Source organism: Macrobrachium rosenbergii, chromosome 24 (genome assembly GCF_040412425.1).
Source record: "Macrobrachium rosenbergii isolate ZJJX-2024 chromosome 24, ASM4041242v1, whole genome shotgun sequence".
Lineage (NCBI taxonomy): Eukaryota > Metazoa > Arthropoda > Malacostraca > Decapoda > Palaemonidae > Macrobrachium > Macrobrachium rosenbergii.
In genome coordinates, this window is record NC_089764.1 from 38,261,563 (window position 1) to 38,279,875 (window position 18,313).

An 18,313-nucleotide genomic window follows, 5' to 3' on the forward strand; every position below is an offset into this window, starting at 1 on the left:
TACTGGAATGGATGATAGATTTTCCCAGGTCGCTCCCTCTCAGGAGCGATCTTCTCAAACAGCCCCACTTCGACAGATTTCACAAGAACCTTCCCGCTCTAAAACCTAACTGCCTTCAGACTGTCGAAGGACTGGTTAGAGCGAAGGGATTTTCGCACAAGGCTGCTAAGGCTATCGCCAGAGCCAGAAGATCTTCTACCTTGCGCCTCTACCAGTCGGTGGGAAGTCTTTAGAAGATGGTGCCGATCTAAGAAAGTGTCCTCTTCCAGTACCTCTGTAATGGAGATTGCGGATTTCCTTCTCTACCTAAGGGAGCAATGTAACCTGGCCGTTTCCACCATAAAGGGGATATAGGAGCATGCTGTCTTCAGTCTTTAGACACAGAGGTCTGAACATCTCGGATAATAAAGACCTTCACGACCTTATAAGGTCTTTTGAAACTTCAAAAAATAAGTCCCTAGACCTCCCAGCTGGAATTTGGACGTGGTCCTAAAGTTTTTAATGTCTAAAAAGTTTGAGCCTCCTCGATCTGCCTCTTTCAGGGATTTGACCAGAAAATCGCTTTTTCTTTTTGCTCTTGCTTCTGCCAAAAGAGTGAGTGAATTACAAGCCTTGGAAGGTTCTGTAGGCTTTAAGAAGGACTCTGCAATCTGCTCCTTTCAGCCTTCTTCTTAGCAAAGAATGAGAACCCTTCAAAACCTTGGCCTAGGAGTTTTGAGGTCAAAGGACTCTCCATCTTTCAGGACAGGAGCTGGAACACACACTCTGTCCAGTAAGAAGCCTTAAACATTATTTGGAGAGAAAGAAACAGCTCAGAGGCAACACCGAAAGTCTTTGGTGCTCTGTCAAGGATCCTTCAAGAGCAATTTCAAGAATGCCCAGGCTTTCTTCATTAAGGATATTATCAAAGAGGCTCATCTTTCATGTAAAGAAGAACATTTTCAGCTCCTAAGAGTTAATGCTCATGAGGTGAGAGCATTAGCTACTTCTCTGGCTTTTCACAAGTCTTGGTCCCTCCAGTCTATTGTGGACTCTACATACTGGAGATGTAACTCAGTGTTTGCTTCTCATTATTTGAGAGATGTTAGTGTAACATATGAGAAGTGCTTCTCTCTAGGAGCTTACGTATCCGCGGATTCGGTGCTGGGTCAAGGAGCTGAATCTAATCCTATTTAATTTAGTGTTATTTTTAATTGTTTGTTGTGTTTTTTTTTATGGTTGGTTGAAAAGAGTGTTGGAGGTCTCTCTCTCTTTTCATCTCTTATTACTAACAAGGTTAGGCTTGGTCAGGTGGTCGGTTTTGGTTGTTAGCTCCTTGTATTTTTATTACCTAGCTCTGTCATGTAAGAGGATAGCCCCATTGATATGATTCAGGTAGAGGGCTCTGTCTTGTAAGTGGGTTAATCCCCATTGACACGATCCATAACAGGCTCTGTCATGTAAGTGGGTTTTCCCCCATTGATATGATCCAGAAGGGCTGTCAGTCTTAGGTCACATCCTCGCTGAAGCTCTTGAGGCATGCAGACTCATAGACAGTATCCATGAAGTCTTCTGCCCAATCAGGTAAGAACCATGGTTTTTTGTTTATTCCTACAACATATGTTGTTTTCCCGTTTTTAGTTATTTTCTGTCTCTTGCCTCCTCCAAGGGTGCCAATCAGCTAAGTATATATCTGACGGGTAAGTTGCATGTACAAAAATGATATTTTTATGATAAAATAAAGTTTTGTACATACTTACCCGCAGATATATACGATTGATGGCCCGCCAGCCTCCCCTCAGGAGACAGGTGGAAGAGAAAATCTGATTGAAAACGGGAATGGTTCCTATTCCCGCCACCCAGCGGCGGGTATGGTAGATCGCCTGACCTACCTGTCGCGTGTGCCGCGAAATTTGAATTTCTGTCGGGAACGTCGGAGACTATAGCTAAGTATATATCTGCCGGGTAAGTATGTACAAAACTTTATTTTATCATAAAAATATCATTTTTCATAAATATACAAACCTGAGGTCCTTTACATTAGGGATTACTTTCAGGTGTAGGCTGGAAACAGCCGTTAAACTCTTGAGCAAGGTGGTTAGGCAGTAACTACCGCCAGGTAGGAGGGAATGCCCGCCTGCCCGGATGGAAACATTCCAGTTTGCCTTTCGGTACAGGTTCAGATTAAGGGGTGGCATGAGGTGGGCATAGTATGTAATGTAAAGGATCTCATGTTTGTATAGTTAGGAAAAATACAATTTACTTTCAAAATTGTGATTTGTTCGACATAATATACAAACCGGATGTCCTTTACATTAGGGAAGACTGACTGGTTGGAGGGAGGAATCTGAGTGAGTCTCCTGAACTGACTGGAGTTCTGCACACCTGGCTACTCCTCCTGGTCGAAAGAGCGAGGAGGAGTAGGAGTTCTGACATATTGATCGGAGTATAGGAACTGCAAGATCAAATGTCAGATACTGGACCTGTTCGCATGAGTGAGGAAACGAAACCTCCTAATGAAATAGGCTGGAAGGATCTAGAGTCGGTGCAGTAAGGAAAAGCCGAGAGAGGGTTTCCTTATTGCCAGTCTCTCCTTCCTCCCCTTGCTAGAGGAAGGAGTGGAATTGCTCCTATGATTCTATAAGAAAAATAGAACGGTGCTTTTCGATGTGTAGGGTCTTACCGCATCAGTGCCAGTTCCAGCAGCTATTGGTTCGAGTCCTACTCTCATCCCTAAGGAGGAGAAGTTGGAGGACGGGGAAGGAGGAGGAAGAGAGGCCAGTCACTCTCGGAATCCTTCTCACTTCCAGAACCAAGACCTTAGGCGAGATGCTACTCATCCTCTTGAAGGAGCTGGGTAAGACAACACAACTTGTTGAGCAGCCACCACAGACCCTAGGAAAAAAGCTTCCAAGGGCCTGTGGGTAAGACCGAAAGAAGAAGACAAGAGTGTGGTCTAAGAGACCACATCTTGCTTCCAGACCGACAGAAACTTCCGGAATGCGAGGGATGGACCAAGCCATCGACTTCGTGAGCTCTCGAGTGGAAGGTATTGGTATTGTTGTCGTCAGCTGCCGAGTACCTTCTTTGATCGTTTCATGAAGTCAGGAGGAAGATGTGTCCTAAGGACACTTCTTCCTTGGGAGACAGTACTAGCGAAAACGTTGACGACATCCAGGTTAGGAATGTCAAGCCTTTCGGAAAGTACCACATCTCCCTAATAGGACAAAGTAACGAGTGATCTGGATCATCGACACAAAGTCCAAGGAGGAGGGAACAAGGACGACTCGAACCCGACAGTAGATGCCAATGGATTCGGAGTCCACCTGCGACATCCGAGAAGGAGTCGAGGTATGATTCCCATCCCTGTTCTTCCATCTTCTAGGCCAAGGCCGGAGTAAGATGAGAGATGGTCCTAAGAGGGCATATCTCTATCCAACGACTCTTTTTACGGCGCGTGCAGAACACAGACAGGAACCCTAAACGAGAGTCACATGCCACCCAGGGAACAGTTCCCTGGGACAGCACGACTGAAGAAGCTTCTCGTCCGTAGCTAACTCTCGACTGAGGAGACAAAGGCTACTTCAGATAGAAGACTAGGTCGCAAGGGCGTATGTTCTTCACAAATGAAATGGAGAGAAGCAACCCTCGGCGGAGAAGACGAGGAAGTTCAGACTTGATGAGCGACTCTGACCCGAGAAGTTCCGTCAACGACACCCCCAGAGAAGACGAATTCAGTCCCTGGGACAGTGTTGCAGAGGACTTCAAGGTATATCCAGCTATATCCGTTGCCGCTCAGCGAGAAAAGCTGTGCTTGCCAGGAAAGCTGGAAAGTCTCCCAGTCCAGAACACACAGGGATGTACTGCCTCAAGAACCGCTTCTTGTGTAGCTGCTACAGGAGGTTGGGTCAAGCAGAATTCTTCTCGATGCCTCGGCAATCAGGTCGGATGAAGGCGAAGTCTTCAAGTATTTGTCTGTAACGCTGGGTGAGCAAGGCTTGCAAGGTCTTTTAGCGAACGGACAAATAAGGAGGGAAAAAACGTAAATATCGAGTTTTCCCCAAAAAGCCAGCATGTCTCACCGAAGCGGTCCCTGGTCTGGGATGAAGGAGCGAGAAAAACTACCGACCTGTTGTGCAGGGAGGCAATAGAAGGACGGTAGGGATTTCTCAGTCGAGCAGCCTCTGCATGAATCTTCATGAAGAGAAGAGTGAGAAGCATGTTCCGTCCTGATCACTCAAACCTGAGGCCAGGCTTGCCTACCAGTGCATCCCCACCAGGAATGCATCTGGTTAATTGAGCTGTTGAGTGTGTAATAGAACAACACTCAAGTACCTGCAAATGTTGAGATGAAACAGGAGGAAAAAACAATTACCTCTGTTTGTCGACAAATGCCACTACTATGGTTTTGTTGTTCAACGAAACCAGTGAGTGCTGCAAACCTCGTCCTGAATTCTCGGACGGCCAAAAGGCTGTCCTGAGCCCAGGTGATGAGAGGGTACTTATTGTCTCGGTCACACAAATTCAAGACAAGGTCTTACCAGTGTGCGCCTATTCCTCAATCTGTGAATCCGTAAGTAGACACAAGATGTGAGGGGAATATGCAAGCATATTCGAAGGTTCCTTCAATCAAGCATTAGCCTAACTCCTTCCACATACTTTGAAGAGGAAAGAAGGACGGAGGAATGGAAACAGACTTCCATTCTCCACCATGGGGAAGCTTCTGCAAGATGACAGGGTACTGAGCCATTTAGCTCTAGCCAGGCTGCCATTTCCCAAATCGGGAGCACAGGAGAGGAGGCGGGATGGAAGTTCGATGGAAAGAATTGCCGAGACCTAAGGGAAATGGTTACTCCTCCTGAAGGAATCCATTCCCAGGTCTCGGCAATGTCGTTGCCAGTTCCAGAGATTCAATAAGTATCATTTGGTCCAGGCATCAGCAGTTGCAATCTTCTTCTGAAGCCTAGGACTTCTTAGCTAAGGAGTTGAGGGGGGCTGGCTTGAACTCAAGGTCGGGTTGAGATGACTAAGACCCAAAGGTCTTGGCCATTGTCCAAAGGACAAGGCAGTGCCCTGGTATGAACCTTGATTACGATTACCGAGGTATCTGGCAAATCTCTGAAAGAGAAAGGCAGAACCAAGTAAAGGTTCGTTCTAATTTGGTCGAGCCAACTCAGGACTTACTGAAACCGGATCCGGTTGGGACAAAGTCCTTCTTCTTAGCACCAGAATTGCCCAAAAAACTGCAGTCGGCAAGACTCTCCGAGGCAAGAAGAATTCATATTCTGTCGAGGCATGGGTGAAAGTTGGTGTCTCGACCTGAATTAACTCCTTCAAAGAAAAGAATTCATCAGGTCGAGAACGCTCTCGGAAGTCAGGACCGCGGTGGTCCCTGACACTCTCGGCCCCTTGGGAACTGCAAGGGTTGCGAGTGATGAAGATTATTCATTGGGGGAGCCACGGTCCTGTCCCAGGGATCCTCGGCGCGAAGTTCTCTGAAAACACGGGGTTGATCGCAACTTGAAGAGGAAAACCCTTTCTGTTTCCGAAGCGTGAAACTCCTGTACCTCTTCCCTTGGAGGGAGACCTTGACAGATCCCATGAAACCCTCCTCGGCTACCCGGTTATACTAGAGAGAATCGGAGGACCGACACCCAAAGCATGCCAGTCAGCCGAACTCCGAAAGAGTTCATTGGAGCTCTCTCTGTCCGTCTCGCGACTCTTGTAACAACCGAGAAGAGAAGAGAACAGGTGAGGAGAAAGAGTATCCCTACCTGTCCTGCCAGTAAGATAAGCAGGAGAGGCGGACCGTGAGTGATAATCAACTGAAGGAGATTACTACTGCACGGGGGAAGAAGAGCACTTGTGGCGTGGCAAAGCACTTTCCTGGGAAAAGCAAAAAGTTCACTCGAACATAGCCGAGAACCCACGCCCGCGGCTTCCGAAACACAAGACCCACGGCTATGCAAATCGGTTTCCTAACCCAAAGGTCGGGAAGAGCCAACGAGAGACCCACTACTTCCTCGGAAGGAGGCAGTCCCTAGACGTCCAAGGGCATCAAGGGGAAGAAGCAGCCTTCTCCTTTGGCTGATGGAGGTCTGTCCAGTTCTCAGGACCCCCTTGGACCTCGGGAGAGGAAGGGAAGACACAGCAGAAGACGAAATCGAAGATAAGATTAAGAAGATGGCGGCTACTTCCACAGGGCGGCTTCCTTCACCTCCACTCCGACATCTTCTACAGGGTGGTGGACACGAAACATCGTAACCTCCAGGGCAGTCAGGCAGGAACACAATGGACGCAGCCCAGGATTCCACCAGGAGAAGCAGCAGGTATGATCAGGACAGCTGATGCAGGAGCTACGGCAGCGGTTCGGAAGGCAGGAGCTACTGCAACGGCCAGGAACATCACTTCAACAGGGCGACTTCCTTCATCTTCACGCCGACACCTTCTACAGGATGGCGGACATTGTAACCTCTGGGGCAGCTGGCAGGAATACAACGGAAGCGGCCCCCCGAATCAAACGATGTTCGAGTCGCTATATGCGACAGAACCGGTAGTTGCTCAATCATCAAAGAATCTGGTCTGCTTTGGCCGTGTCAGGCAGGCATTGAGGGAGGCAGACGTAGGTTAGTGGCTTTGATAGGGTCGAATAAGCAGGATTCAACCTTGCTTCCTATTCAGCAGGGGTTTTAACAAGGTAGCGGATAACCTTTCTGCGGGTGTCAGGGTTCCTCTCAACGTAACTGTTGAGGTTCTTCTCTCTTGGGTTCCTTCGTCAATTGTTTGGTCTCAGCTTCATCTAGGGAGGCTTGTATTTTGGAGGACACCTTTTGCAGCCATTTGGAGGCCTTGTCCCACTCTGTGGATGTGTCCGGGTTGATAGGGTTTTCTTGAACAAGATGGATATACTCCCTCCGGTCTGGTACTGCCCGACACCTCATCACTTCGGTGTCAGTGGGGCTGGCATACCAGGTTAACATTTCGCCTGACTGTACAACGTTCTTTGGCAGAAGAGGAGGGTCTTCTTTTAAAGCTTCCGCCTAACCTTCCGGACATTCGGAGAGGGTTCTGTTGAGGGTGCCTTTGTGCTCTGTAACAGTCTTTAGGGGAGGAGGATATCCCCTCCATGGTCTATTTCGTGTAGCCGTCGCCAGCAGTAGCGTCACAGCAAGCTATGATTAGTGTGGCTGCTCTGGGTTCAAGGGATGTGGCCAGTATAATGAACTTGTTGCTTTTAACGCATATCTCCAGTGTCGGCAATTATGCATCATCGAGGGTACAAAATGTTGAAGTAGAGATGTTCCTGTCCAACAGGGAACTGGTGGTACCCACTTGGAGAAGCCTCTTAGGGAAAATTCCAGGGTCTTGTTGTCTCCACATGCTTTTCTCTTCAGGTATGTCTCAGGAATCACTGGGACTTCCACATCGAGAGTGCAGGTATAATCTGGAACGATTCTCACTGTCGGATCTTCTGAGATAGTCAGAAGAAGCGCATCTGACATCCGAGAGGTCTATAGTCTCCCCTCTTCCCGACGTTCATCTGTACTCATATGCTTCATATCAAGTTTGGGGAGCAACCTCGGAGGAACCCAGGCTTCGGGCCTCTGGAGGGATCGGGAATGAGAGGAGTCATAACCTTCGGGAACCTCAGGGCTGTAAAGGAAGCCCTCAGGTGTTTTTCAGTCCTAGTGCGCAACACAGTAGTGGGTCTGCTTTGCGACATTGTAACTGCCGTGTCATATCTGAGAACTCGGGGGGAACAATATCATTGGAACTTTTAGGGTTAGGACTCACATACGATATAAGTGTTTTCACCTCCCTCTGTTCAAGTTGCAAACAGTGCAAATGCAGATGACGGTAAACGAGGAAAAAATTTTCATAGGTATACAAACCAAAACCTTATATCATATCTCCCATCTCAACCAGCCCTCTTTGTTCATGAAGCCAAAAGAAGAAGCGCTTGGTGATGGCGTGTGAGTGAGGGGAAATCCCTTACTCACTCTCCTTAACCACCAGTTAACCCATTTCCAACTTGCACTGAAAGATACTCCTTCATAAAAAGCTCTGGTTTGTATGGCTCTGAAAAAAATGTGTCATATTTGAGGAAATGCAGCAGCACATTTAACCTTCCAAGACTCATCTGTGTTGCTGGTCTTAATAGCTACTCATGTATTGTATCTGTAGTAACAATCAGTGGAACTAATTTGTAAACTTTCATCTCTCTTGAAATTACTACTCGATTCACCCTTACTATTTTTTCTTCCTTTTTTCTACTGCATCTGTGGATAATATGGTGTTATGTATATGTGGATCACATGTAATTAAGCATTTACTGCACTGTATACCCTTCCTGCTGTTGCCCCACAAAATTCTTATGCTGGTCTTGCATTTTCTATTCCTGGCCTTTGATTTGTTAATAAGGATATGTTCAAAAGTAGTACTGTAATGTTGGGCTGAGATGGTTTACAGATGTGAGAGGGAGGGAGTCAATATTAACTGTTAATCTATTGTTGTATTGTTGCCTCAGGAATGTTTCAGTGCTGTGTCTGGACAACATTTGGTTAGATTGTATTGATATTTGGATACTGGCAAATGCACACCTTGTTAATTGGCTGGAGACCTTTATAGGAACCGGAATTAAATTTGATTATTTTGCTGCAGTTGTGGCATTCTGTTTCCTAACTCTGTTTCATTCTTTGATTTCAGATTCTCCCTCAGAAGAGCCTTCCTTCCTTCGTCAGTTTTGAGCAGTATCAAGATTTTGGGAATGCTTGTGTGTTTGATGGTACTACTGTAACATTCCCAATATCAGCTCTTAAGGTGTAAGAGCCAACTGTGAGTGATCATACTCCAACTTTACAAATTGCATCAGCAACAAGTAAAATCTGTTGTGAATATCAGATTCATACATCATTATTGAAATCTGGTTGTAGTCCTTCAAGATATTGTACTTTATAACAGATTTATTGGATAATCATTTAGAAACAATTTTGTGTTAAGAATTGTCAATTGAACACATTGTCTTTACAGAACAGAACTGGACAAAAGGCTAAAATGAATCCAGAACATTCTTTAAAATTTCCTTTGAAAAGTGAAACTGAAGGTGCATTATCACTATCTTCTATAAATCAAGAAAACAGCAACATGGCTGCCTTTAGTGAAACCAGTAATGATGACTCTTTGTCTCTGGATCCATTGATGGACATCAAAATAGAGCCAGAGGTATTCTGTGAGTCTAATGAAGATGATGAATATTCTTATGAAATGAATTCAGTAGTGAATGAAAAAGTTCCACTAACTTGCAAAAAGGAAGCAAAACAAGAAAGAAGGAATAATTACAATGAAGAGAAGCCTTTCAGATCCATTGGCTGTGAGAAAACATTTTACAAGAAAATTAATCTTACAAGTCACATCACAAATCCTACCAGAGAGAAAACATTCATATGTAATGAATGTGGAAAAGCATTTTCCCATAAAGCAGTTCTTAAAGTTCATATGAGAATTCATACTGGAGAGAAGCCATTCATGTGCAAGGAATGTGGGAAAGCATTTTCCCAGAAACCAAATCTTACAGTTCATATGATAAGTCATACTGGAGAGAAACCATTCATGTGCAAGGAATGTGGGAAAGCATTTTCCTATAAACCAGATCTTGAAGTTCATATGAGAAGTCATACTGGAGAGAAGCCATACATGTGCAAGGAATGTGGGAAAGCATTTTCCCAGAAATCAGTTCTTAAAGTTCATATGAGAAGTCATACAGGAGAGAAGCTATTCATGTGCAAGAAATGTGGGAAAGCATTTTCCCAGAAAATAGGTCTTAAATTTCATATGAGAAGTCATACTGGAGAGAAGCCATTCATGTGCAAGGAATGTGGGAAAGCATTTTCCATGAAACCAGATCTTACATGTCATATGAGAATTCATACTGGAGAGAAACCATTCATGTGCAAGGAATGTGGGAAAGCATTTTCCCGGAAAGCACATCTTACAAATCATATGGTACTACATACTGGAGAGAAGCCATTCGTCTGCAAAGAATGTGGGAAAGCATTTTCCAGAAAACCAGATCTTACATTTCATATGAGAATTCATACTTGAAAGCATTTTCAAGGAAACATCATCTTACAAGACATAGATAAGCCATACTAGAGAAAAGCCTTATATGTTTAAGGAAATATGGGAAGGTTTTTCCTACTAAAATTACTCTTAAAAGGCATGAGAATTCATACTTGAAAGGAGTCATTCATGTGCAAGAATGTGGGAAAGCTTATTCCAGGAAATGTCTTATAATTCATCTGAGAATTCATACTGGGAAAGTGGCCATTTACAGTAAACCCTCAATTATCTGCTGTAATATATCCAAGGCTCAAAATGTCAATTACTGTATATGGAATGAATCTTACCTGCTGTTAAAGTTAGCTTACATATTTGCTCCATACAAAATAAAAAAAAAATAACTCTTGGCTAACTGGGTAGGACTCTCTCTGTAATCACCCGTTTCCCACCAGGTGGCGCTGGAATGTTTACATTCTTGTCAGAATTCTTCATGCCGTGTCCTTCTGCAGACAATGTGAATTGGCGTTAGTAATAATTTTGATGATTTTTGGCTTTTTTTCTCCTGTACGGTATTGTGCTTGTTTACTGTTCATGATTATGTCATCTACAGCAAGCAGAGATGAAAGCATTAGGCTGTATAGGAAGGAGTTTGTGGAGACTGAATGTTTTGGTTGAGCATGACCACATAAGCTGTATGTTAGCCTAGCTGTTGAGTCACGATATCCTTCTCCCCACACTCTTCACACAGAGAAGTTGAGAGTTGGGAGGGTAAATTGGACCATGGAGCCATGGGCATTTCCAGCCTCAAACAGTTCGCTTGGGTAAACATTGCTTCTCTGGCCACACTAACCCACCATCCTCATTCAGTGTGGTAGTCAGCTAACTTTAACAGTAGGTAAGATTCATTCTAAATAATTATAATTTCCATGATGAAGTCAATTACTGTATTTGGATACTTACCAACTGTTAAAGTGGAAACCCACCCAGCCTCCCCACATCTTAGTGAGTGGTCATGAAGAATGCTGACAAGAACCTAAGCATTCCAACGCCACCTGAAGGGAAACAGGTGATGACAGAGACAGTCATAGAGGATTAGCCAAGCGTCATTTTAAAAATTTTTTGTATACCAATCACAGCTAATGGTGCAAAGATATAAGCCAACTTTAACAGCAGGTGAAAGTACTGTATGGAAATCATTAATTATATCATGAAAATTATAATTTTGTACCTTTTTTTTACTTGTTATGTGACTACAGTACTGTACAATATAAACAGTACAGAATACTCTACAGTACTGTACTGTACTGTACACATAATGAAAACTAAACTGTACAATACTGTTTACTGAATAAGTGTACAAAAAATTACCATTGAAATTCTCTCTCTCTCTCTCTCTCTCTCTCTCTCTCTCTCTCTCTCTCTCTCTCTCTCTCTCTCTCTCTCTCTCTCTCTCTCTCTCTCTCTCACATACCTGTTCGTATTTGTATTAAGAATAAGAATAACCCTTAAGGAGAAAAGAGAAATGTGCAAATGCACAGCATCATTATGCATACATGTGTGTATATGCACATGTATGTGCATACATGTATGTCAACACATGCTTATTTGATATTGAAAGTAGCAACTATATTGTACTGCATTTTGTTACCTCCATGTTAAAGATCTAGTAAACATTCCACTCAAATCTTATTAAAGATGTATTACAGCATTATTGTTATTTATTTGGTGTGGCATAAAAAATGTTCTCCTTCCAAAACATCTGAAGCTTCTGGAGCTGAGGCTATCACATATTGTTGGTTGAGACGACTTTTAAATCTGTATTGCACCATATTTACTGAAAATACTGATTGATGTAATGATATTAATTACATTCCATTAAAGGATATTAACTTTATCATACACTGTATATTGAGTTCTTACTCTGAATGTGATCAATTTGTAGAAACAAGGTGACACAGGCCAAGTTCTCTAAGGTATGGAAACCAATCCTTGAGTGCTGGCAAAAGTGAGAGAGAGATGCAATCATGCAATTGGCATTACCTTTGAAGGCTAAAAAGAAAGATTACACTTCACATTTGCCTAATTTGATAACATGAGCTTTTAAACCTGCAGAGTGGAACTTCTCTGACATAGACACAACACTCAGCCACTCAAAAGTAATGAAAGAAATGAAGTGTAATGACATTTTTGCTTTTTAGCCAACAACAGTCGTCTGAAGAGATAAAGCCTTGCCCAGCCCTCCCTACTCAGCTCTCGTGACCCTCCCAGCCAGTAAACACACAGTTGCGAAAGATCCCGTGCAGACGAGGGCCCTCCCCACTAAGCACCCCACAACCCAGTACTTACCTCAGACTACCACCCTCACAATACCCCTTTCTCAGTGTGCTATATGGCTATTAACAACAATAATGGGGCATTTTTCTGCCGGCACAGTGTTGCCAACTATACGGGAGGCTTTCTACTAACTTTTATCATTTATATATATATATATATATATATATATATATATATATATATATATATATATATATATATATATATATATATATATATATATATATATATATATATATATATAATGTGTGTATATATATAATAGAAACGAGTCTATAATTGAATAAACTAAATACTTTGATATACGCACAAGGGCATACAGAAAATCACTGATAAAGACAGAGACAGCAAAAACAGAAAAGTCGTTAACGAAAACTAAGTCATAACAGATGCCGAGTTTAACCGTTCGTCGCCAGTGACTAAAAGTGTTTACCCGTACTGCGCTGGGCAAAAAGATGAACTAATTTAGATCTTGACCTCGCCCGGTGACCTCTCGCACACCATAACGTTAACTCGATAACAACCGTTGAACGAATTGCATAGACAATTAAACGTGAAACATTAATGGAAAAGGGAAGCCCATCTGGACGAAACTAGGGAAAATTATACCAGATTTAGGCATCGAACCCATACCCATATATACGAAGGCTCTGGAAGCAGAGTCAGTTAGAAAAGGGCATCAGGGCAGGGAGTGTGCGAGATGTGTGGAGAGGTGACTGTGACAACTCGAACAGACTTGTGAACTTATAAAATTTCTGAATGCCCATAGTACAAGTGAAATTCTAAGTCCACGAATTTTACGATGTGCCTTTTAAGATAAAGACTCAGTCATTGCTACCCATTGAAAGGTGGAAAAGTTATACAGTTTAAAGACTAAATAAATGTAATTAAGGGGAAACATAAATTTCATTTAACTAACATTAACAAAAGAAGAACTTATGAAATATTGAAAGATAGCCGACATCTGAGCACGATAAGTGAAGTTCCAGCATAGTTAAACATCGAGCAACTTGTTCCTACGGAAGTGCAAGCAAACAATATAACAGACAGCTCTAAGAAGTGCATGCCTTCTCCATTACAGAATTTTTGGTGTCAGCTTAGGGGATTTTCCGAATTCCACAACCGATAACAAGAAGAAACAATTAGTGCGTGCTATCTTTAAAATCTACAGAATTTTTTGGTGACCAGCAGAGGTTGATCTTTTCTGGTAAATAACTTGAAGATGGTCTGGCGAAGTTTGTAACAAGACAAGATCGAACATATCAAATTAAGTGAAAGTTGTTTCCCATATAAAGACAGTTACAAAGTGTAACCAATAAGTGTTTCCACCGAAGATTCAGTCACTCCACACGCGAATCTCCACTCCGAAAATTAAGACAGTTTAAAATTTAAAAGACAATTTAACCCAACGAAAAGCTCCACGATCATCGATTTCGGGAAGAAGAAAGAACATTAGTGCATCCAACATAGAAGCAGAAGACGAATTTTACGACCGAAATCAAGAAGATACGCAGTTTCACTCAGTGAGAGAGAGAGAGAATTTCACGCAGCAGCCGACGTAGAAGAAAACGCGCTCATTCCCTTTGCAATTCGCGAGAGAGAGGAAAGAAGAGAGACTCCAGCAACACCAACGCAAGAAGTTACAAGTTATCCTGACGTCTCCATCACAGTAAGGCAGCCAAGAACGACACCCAGATTCGAAGACGGCAAAGATAAGTCCTTGGATATCCTCACATAATTACACAAACATAAGATTTCATTCATTTTACTAAAAGTCAACATGATGTGAACACTACTGTTTGACATTTTCAAAACACAAAAGACTTGTACTTTGAGAATCATTAGAATACTTAATTTCTTTGGCAACAAATTTTCTTTTTACTAGTCAGTACTCATCAATTACTAAGACTTTTCCAATATTTTTATTTACTAACCTGTATTGTGTTTTATTTTATTTTAATTAAGGGATATGTTTAGATTTTTTTTTATATTTTAAGTGATTTTTTTAGTTTGTTTTAATTCAAGCGAAGTATTTATGATTTTTTTTATGATTTTTTTTAGACCTGTTGGTCTTTAATTTTTTTTTTTAGATATTACTGCCATAACTTAATCTCAGTTCAGTTGTGTTTGATGTTTAAGAATTTACTTGCCATTAATGAGTAAATGCACAGAAAGAGATCTGCACGTAATAAGAAAGTAAAAACTCTTGTTCATACGAGAAGCCAAACAAAACAATTGACAATGACTACTCCTACTCCTTCACCTCCACCAAACACAACCTCCACGGTTACTCATAAATTACATGCGAGTGACCATATTATTAAGTTTTGGGGAAGAAAAGGAGAAAATGATGCTTGTAATCTAGAAACATGGATTGAGCAAGTAGAAACCCATTTGAATAACATAACTGGAACTGACACAGACAAATTAAATGAAGCCAAATCCTATCTAGATTTGTCATGAGGAGATATAGGATGTTACATACACGCTAGTGCCTATAAAAGAGTTAAGAACTGGGAAGAACTAAAGCAATACCTGAGGAGAATATATTCCACAGTAGGCGAAACAGATCCTGTTATCAGTCTCACAAAGTTAGTTCAAGGATGGAGAGTAGACAAAAGAAACTACCTCAGAATGAATCCTCAGTTATATAGCCATTTCAAGGAATGGAGCCATTTGGTTGCAGACACTCCATGGTCAACGACTTTAGCAGGTCAAAAGGTAATAACAATTGAAAACTGCCATAATATGTTTAGGTTAGCTTTACTGTTGGGAAGCCTACCCTCAAAGGCTATTGAAAAGATGAATCGTACTTGGGGTTTAGAAGACGATGTCATTGAAATTGAAAGTGAAGTGAGGAAAATTTTAGGTAGGAATCCTGAAGGGAATGATCTATACAGACCTTTAGTTACTGTAGGACAAGAGAGAGGGGATCCTAGTCATCAGAATAGATCTAGGACACCAGCTAGAAATCAGAATAGGGATCCAGGTAAAACACATCAAGGAAGACCTTCCACAGTTACATGCTACAACTGCCAAAAGAGAGGGCATTACGCAAGTGAATGTTATGGAACAGCTTATTGTCCTTACCACAAGAAAACAGGACATAACGCCAGAAATTGTAAGAGTAGACCTAGACATAGATCACAGTCACAAGGTAGAGGTAGAAATCGTAGTCAGTCTCCACAGATAAGAAGGAACAGAGATCAGAATTATAATAGAGACCAGAACAACGACCAAGCTGCAAGCCTAGTATACCAACCAGACCAAGAGTTATCAGACGACTCGACAGTAAATTTTTGTATCACTGGTATCATGGACATTCCTACTTAAAAGAAAAGACGAGAGCATCACCCTTAAGCCAAACTAAGTGTATTAGCAAAGTTAATGTAAGAAATGAATATAGCTATAGACCTGTATTTCCCGCCCACGTTGGTTTAGAAAAGCCTATAGCCGTATTCTTTGACACAGGAAGTCCCAAGAATATAATGTCTGAAAAGGTGTATGAGGCATATTTTTCTCATTTAAGCTTAAACCCAGTAGAAGACTGTAAAATCACAGATGTTCAAGGAAACAGAATAGAACTAGTAGGACAAGTTAATTTACCTTTTAAATTAGGAAGAATCCCACTTAAGGAAAAGGTTCTAGTAGCAAGAGGAATTCATTTTGCATTTGCACACCTATTGATTGGTTACCCAACTATGGTTAGACAAGGAATCACAATTGATGCACCTAGAGAACAATTAGTGATTAGAAGGAAGCATAGGAATTGTAGAATACCACTGTGTAAAATGATTAGAAGAAATCAAGCTCAGAAAACATCCTTACTGAAAGGTTCTTAAAAAAGGATAACACTGACGAGGCATATCAAGTATGTAACACGAACGAATGCACAACTAATCAGCAGTAACCTAGATTCTAACCAGGAAACTTACCTGAAATTAAACAGAGAATTAAGACTTAAGCCAGGAGAAAGCACCTGGATAGAATGCACAATAAATCCATTATATGAAGGAAAAGAAGTTCTAACCCTTACAGAAGGAGCACAAGTAAATGGAATACACTATTCTTCCAGCCTACATGAAGTCAGACAAGGTAAAATAGCTTTACAAGTTATAAATAACAGAGGAGGAAAAGTTAGGTTATCACAAGGTACAGAGATAGGTTTAGCAGAAGTATATAATTTCCCTATTCAAGTAGTAGAAAAGGAAACAGTAGCAGCAATTAACAAAGAGAACAAAATTTCAACTCATGAAACAGAATTGAGAAAAGCAAAGATATGGACTCACTTGAAAGATATCGAAGAAGGTTCTGCTAGAGAGAAACTCACTAATTTACTGAGTGAATATAGTGATATAGTCGCCATAGAGGAAGACACCCTTGGCAATACAGGAGAGATAACACGTAGAATAGATATTCCACAGAATACTAAGCCAATCTACATACCTGCTTATAGAGTAGCACATTCCCAGAAAGAGATTATTGAAAAAGAAGTGCAACAAATGAAGAAGCAAGGGATAATAGAACCATCAAAATCTCCGTGGTCTTTTTTCCACTTTTGCTAGTTCCAAAGAAAGATAAAACATACTGAGTAGTAGTAGAGATTTTAGAAGATTAAATAAGATAACTGAGAATGATCCATATCCAATGCCATCCATGAGAGATCTTATCACAACTATTGGAGCCACGAAATATTTCACCACAATAGACTTGTTCCAAGGATTTTTACAAATTCCTTTAGACGAAGAAAGTAACCCTTTGACAGCTTTTTCCACTAGTAATGGCAGATATCAGTATGTAAGAATGCCCTTTGGTCTAAAGTCAAGCCCAGTAACATTTGTGAGATTAATGGATAAGATTTTAGGTGATTTATTAGGCAAGGATGTACATTGCTATATAGATGATTTGGTAACAGCAACAGATACAATTGAAGAACACATAAGACTAGTGAGAGAAGTCCTGAAAAGATTGGGGAGAGCAAATCTAAAACTAAAGTTAAAAAGTGCAATTTCGTTAGAAGGAAAATAGAATACCTGGGACATGCTTTAAGTGAAAAGGGTGTTGAAGTAAATGACTTGAAGATTAAGTCAATCAAGGAGTATCCTACACCTAAAGGTAAGAAAGACGTAAAATCATTCTTAGGTTTGGCAGGTTTTTACCGAAAGTTTATAAAAGATTTTGCCACCATAGCAGCTCCACTGACTTGAGTTGTTAAAAGAACACATACAGTTCTGGTGGTCAACCAAACAACAGAAGGCATTTGATGAACTGAAGGAAAGATTGACACACCCACCAGTACTTAGTTTTCCTTCTTAGATTTTAATAAAGAATTCTTCTTAAGCCCTCCTGCCCTAGCATGAGACCAAGTTACAGTGCTGAGCTAACTTACTTAAATGTACCATGAAGTCAAGAAACATGGTATTCTTTCCAACAAAGTGCAGTTGAGAAACAGCACCATTCTTTTTGCACAAATGTTTAACATGATAACAAATATCAAGTTACATTAAGCTTAACATAGCTTGATTACAGTAGAAAACAGAATAAAACCAACTTGCCTTTCTGGAGTATGCTGAAGTAACAGGCACTAGCTTCATGTTCCAGTGGAACAAAACTACAGACCTAAGTCTTTAACCATAAAAAAAAAAAAGGTTTCGTCCAGAAGGCAAGCGCTACTTAAACAAGAAAATAACACATTCTCCAGAAGTTTGACAACACTAATATTTGGCTAATATTAATGTAAATTTAACAAAACTCATTGTAATCACATCAACGTATTTTTCATAGAAACTGGGAAATACATCAAAAATAAGTATTCAAGAAAACTAGGAAATTTTATTCAAGGGGAATAAATGGCAATTTTTGACAGTGATAGACGCAAGCCATACTGGTATAGGAGCAGCTTAATGATAACAAATATCATGCTATAGCAGTAGAAAACTAA

At 41.3% G+C, this 18,313-nt stretch overlaps 1 protein-coding gene across 1 annotated transcript; it reads left to right on the plus strand.

Moving 5' to 3' along the window:
- The first annotated feature begins 5,770 nt into the window (after positions 1 to 5,770).
- LOC136852036 (zinc finger protein OZF-like) lies at positions 5,771 to 12,498 on the plus strand. Its single transcript, XM_067126517.1, has one exon. The coding sequence runs from the start codon at positions 9,034 to 9,036 to the stop codon at positions 10,078 to 10,080; it is 1,047 nt and encodes a 348-aa protein (XP_066982618.1). The 5' UTR covers positions 5,771 to 9,033; the 3' UTR covers positions 10,081 to 12,498.
- Positions 12,499 to 18,313: the final 5,815 nt, after the last annotated feature.

What these genes read in the sequence shown, in the direction of transcription:
- LOC136852036 (XM_067126517.1), top strand. Translation starts at nt 9,034, where the DNA reads ATGAATCCAGAACATTCTTTAAAATTTCCTTTGAAAAGTGAAACTGAA.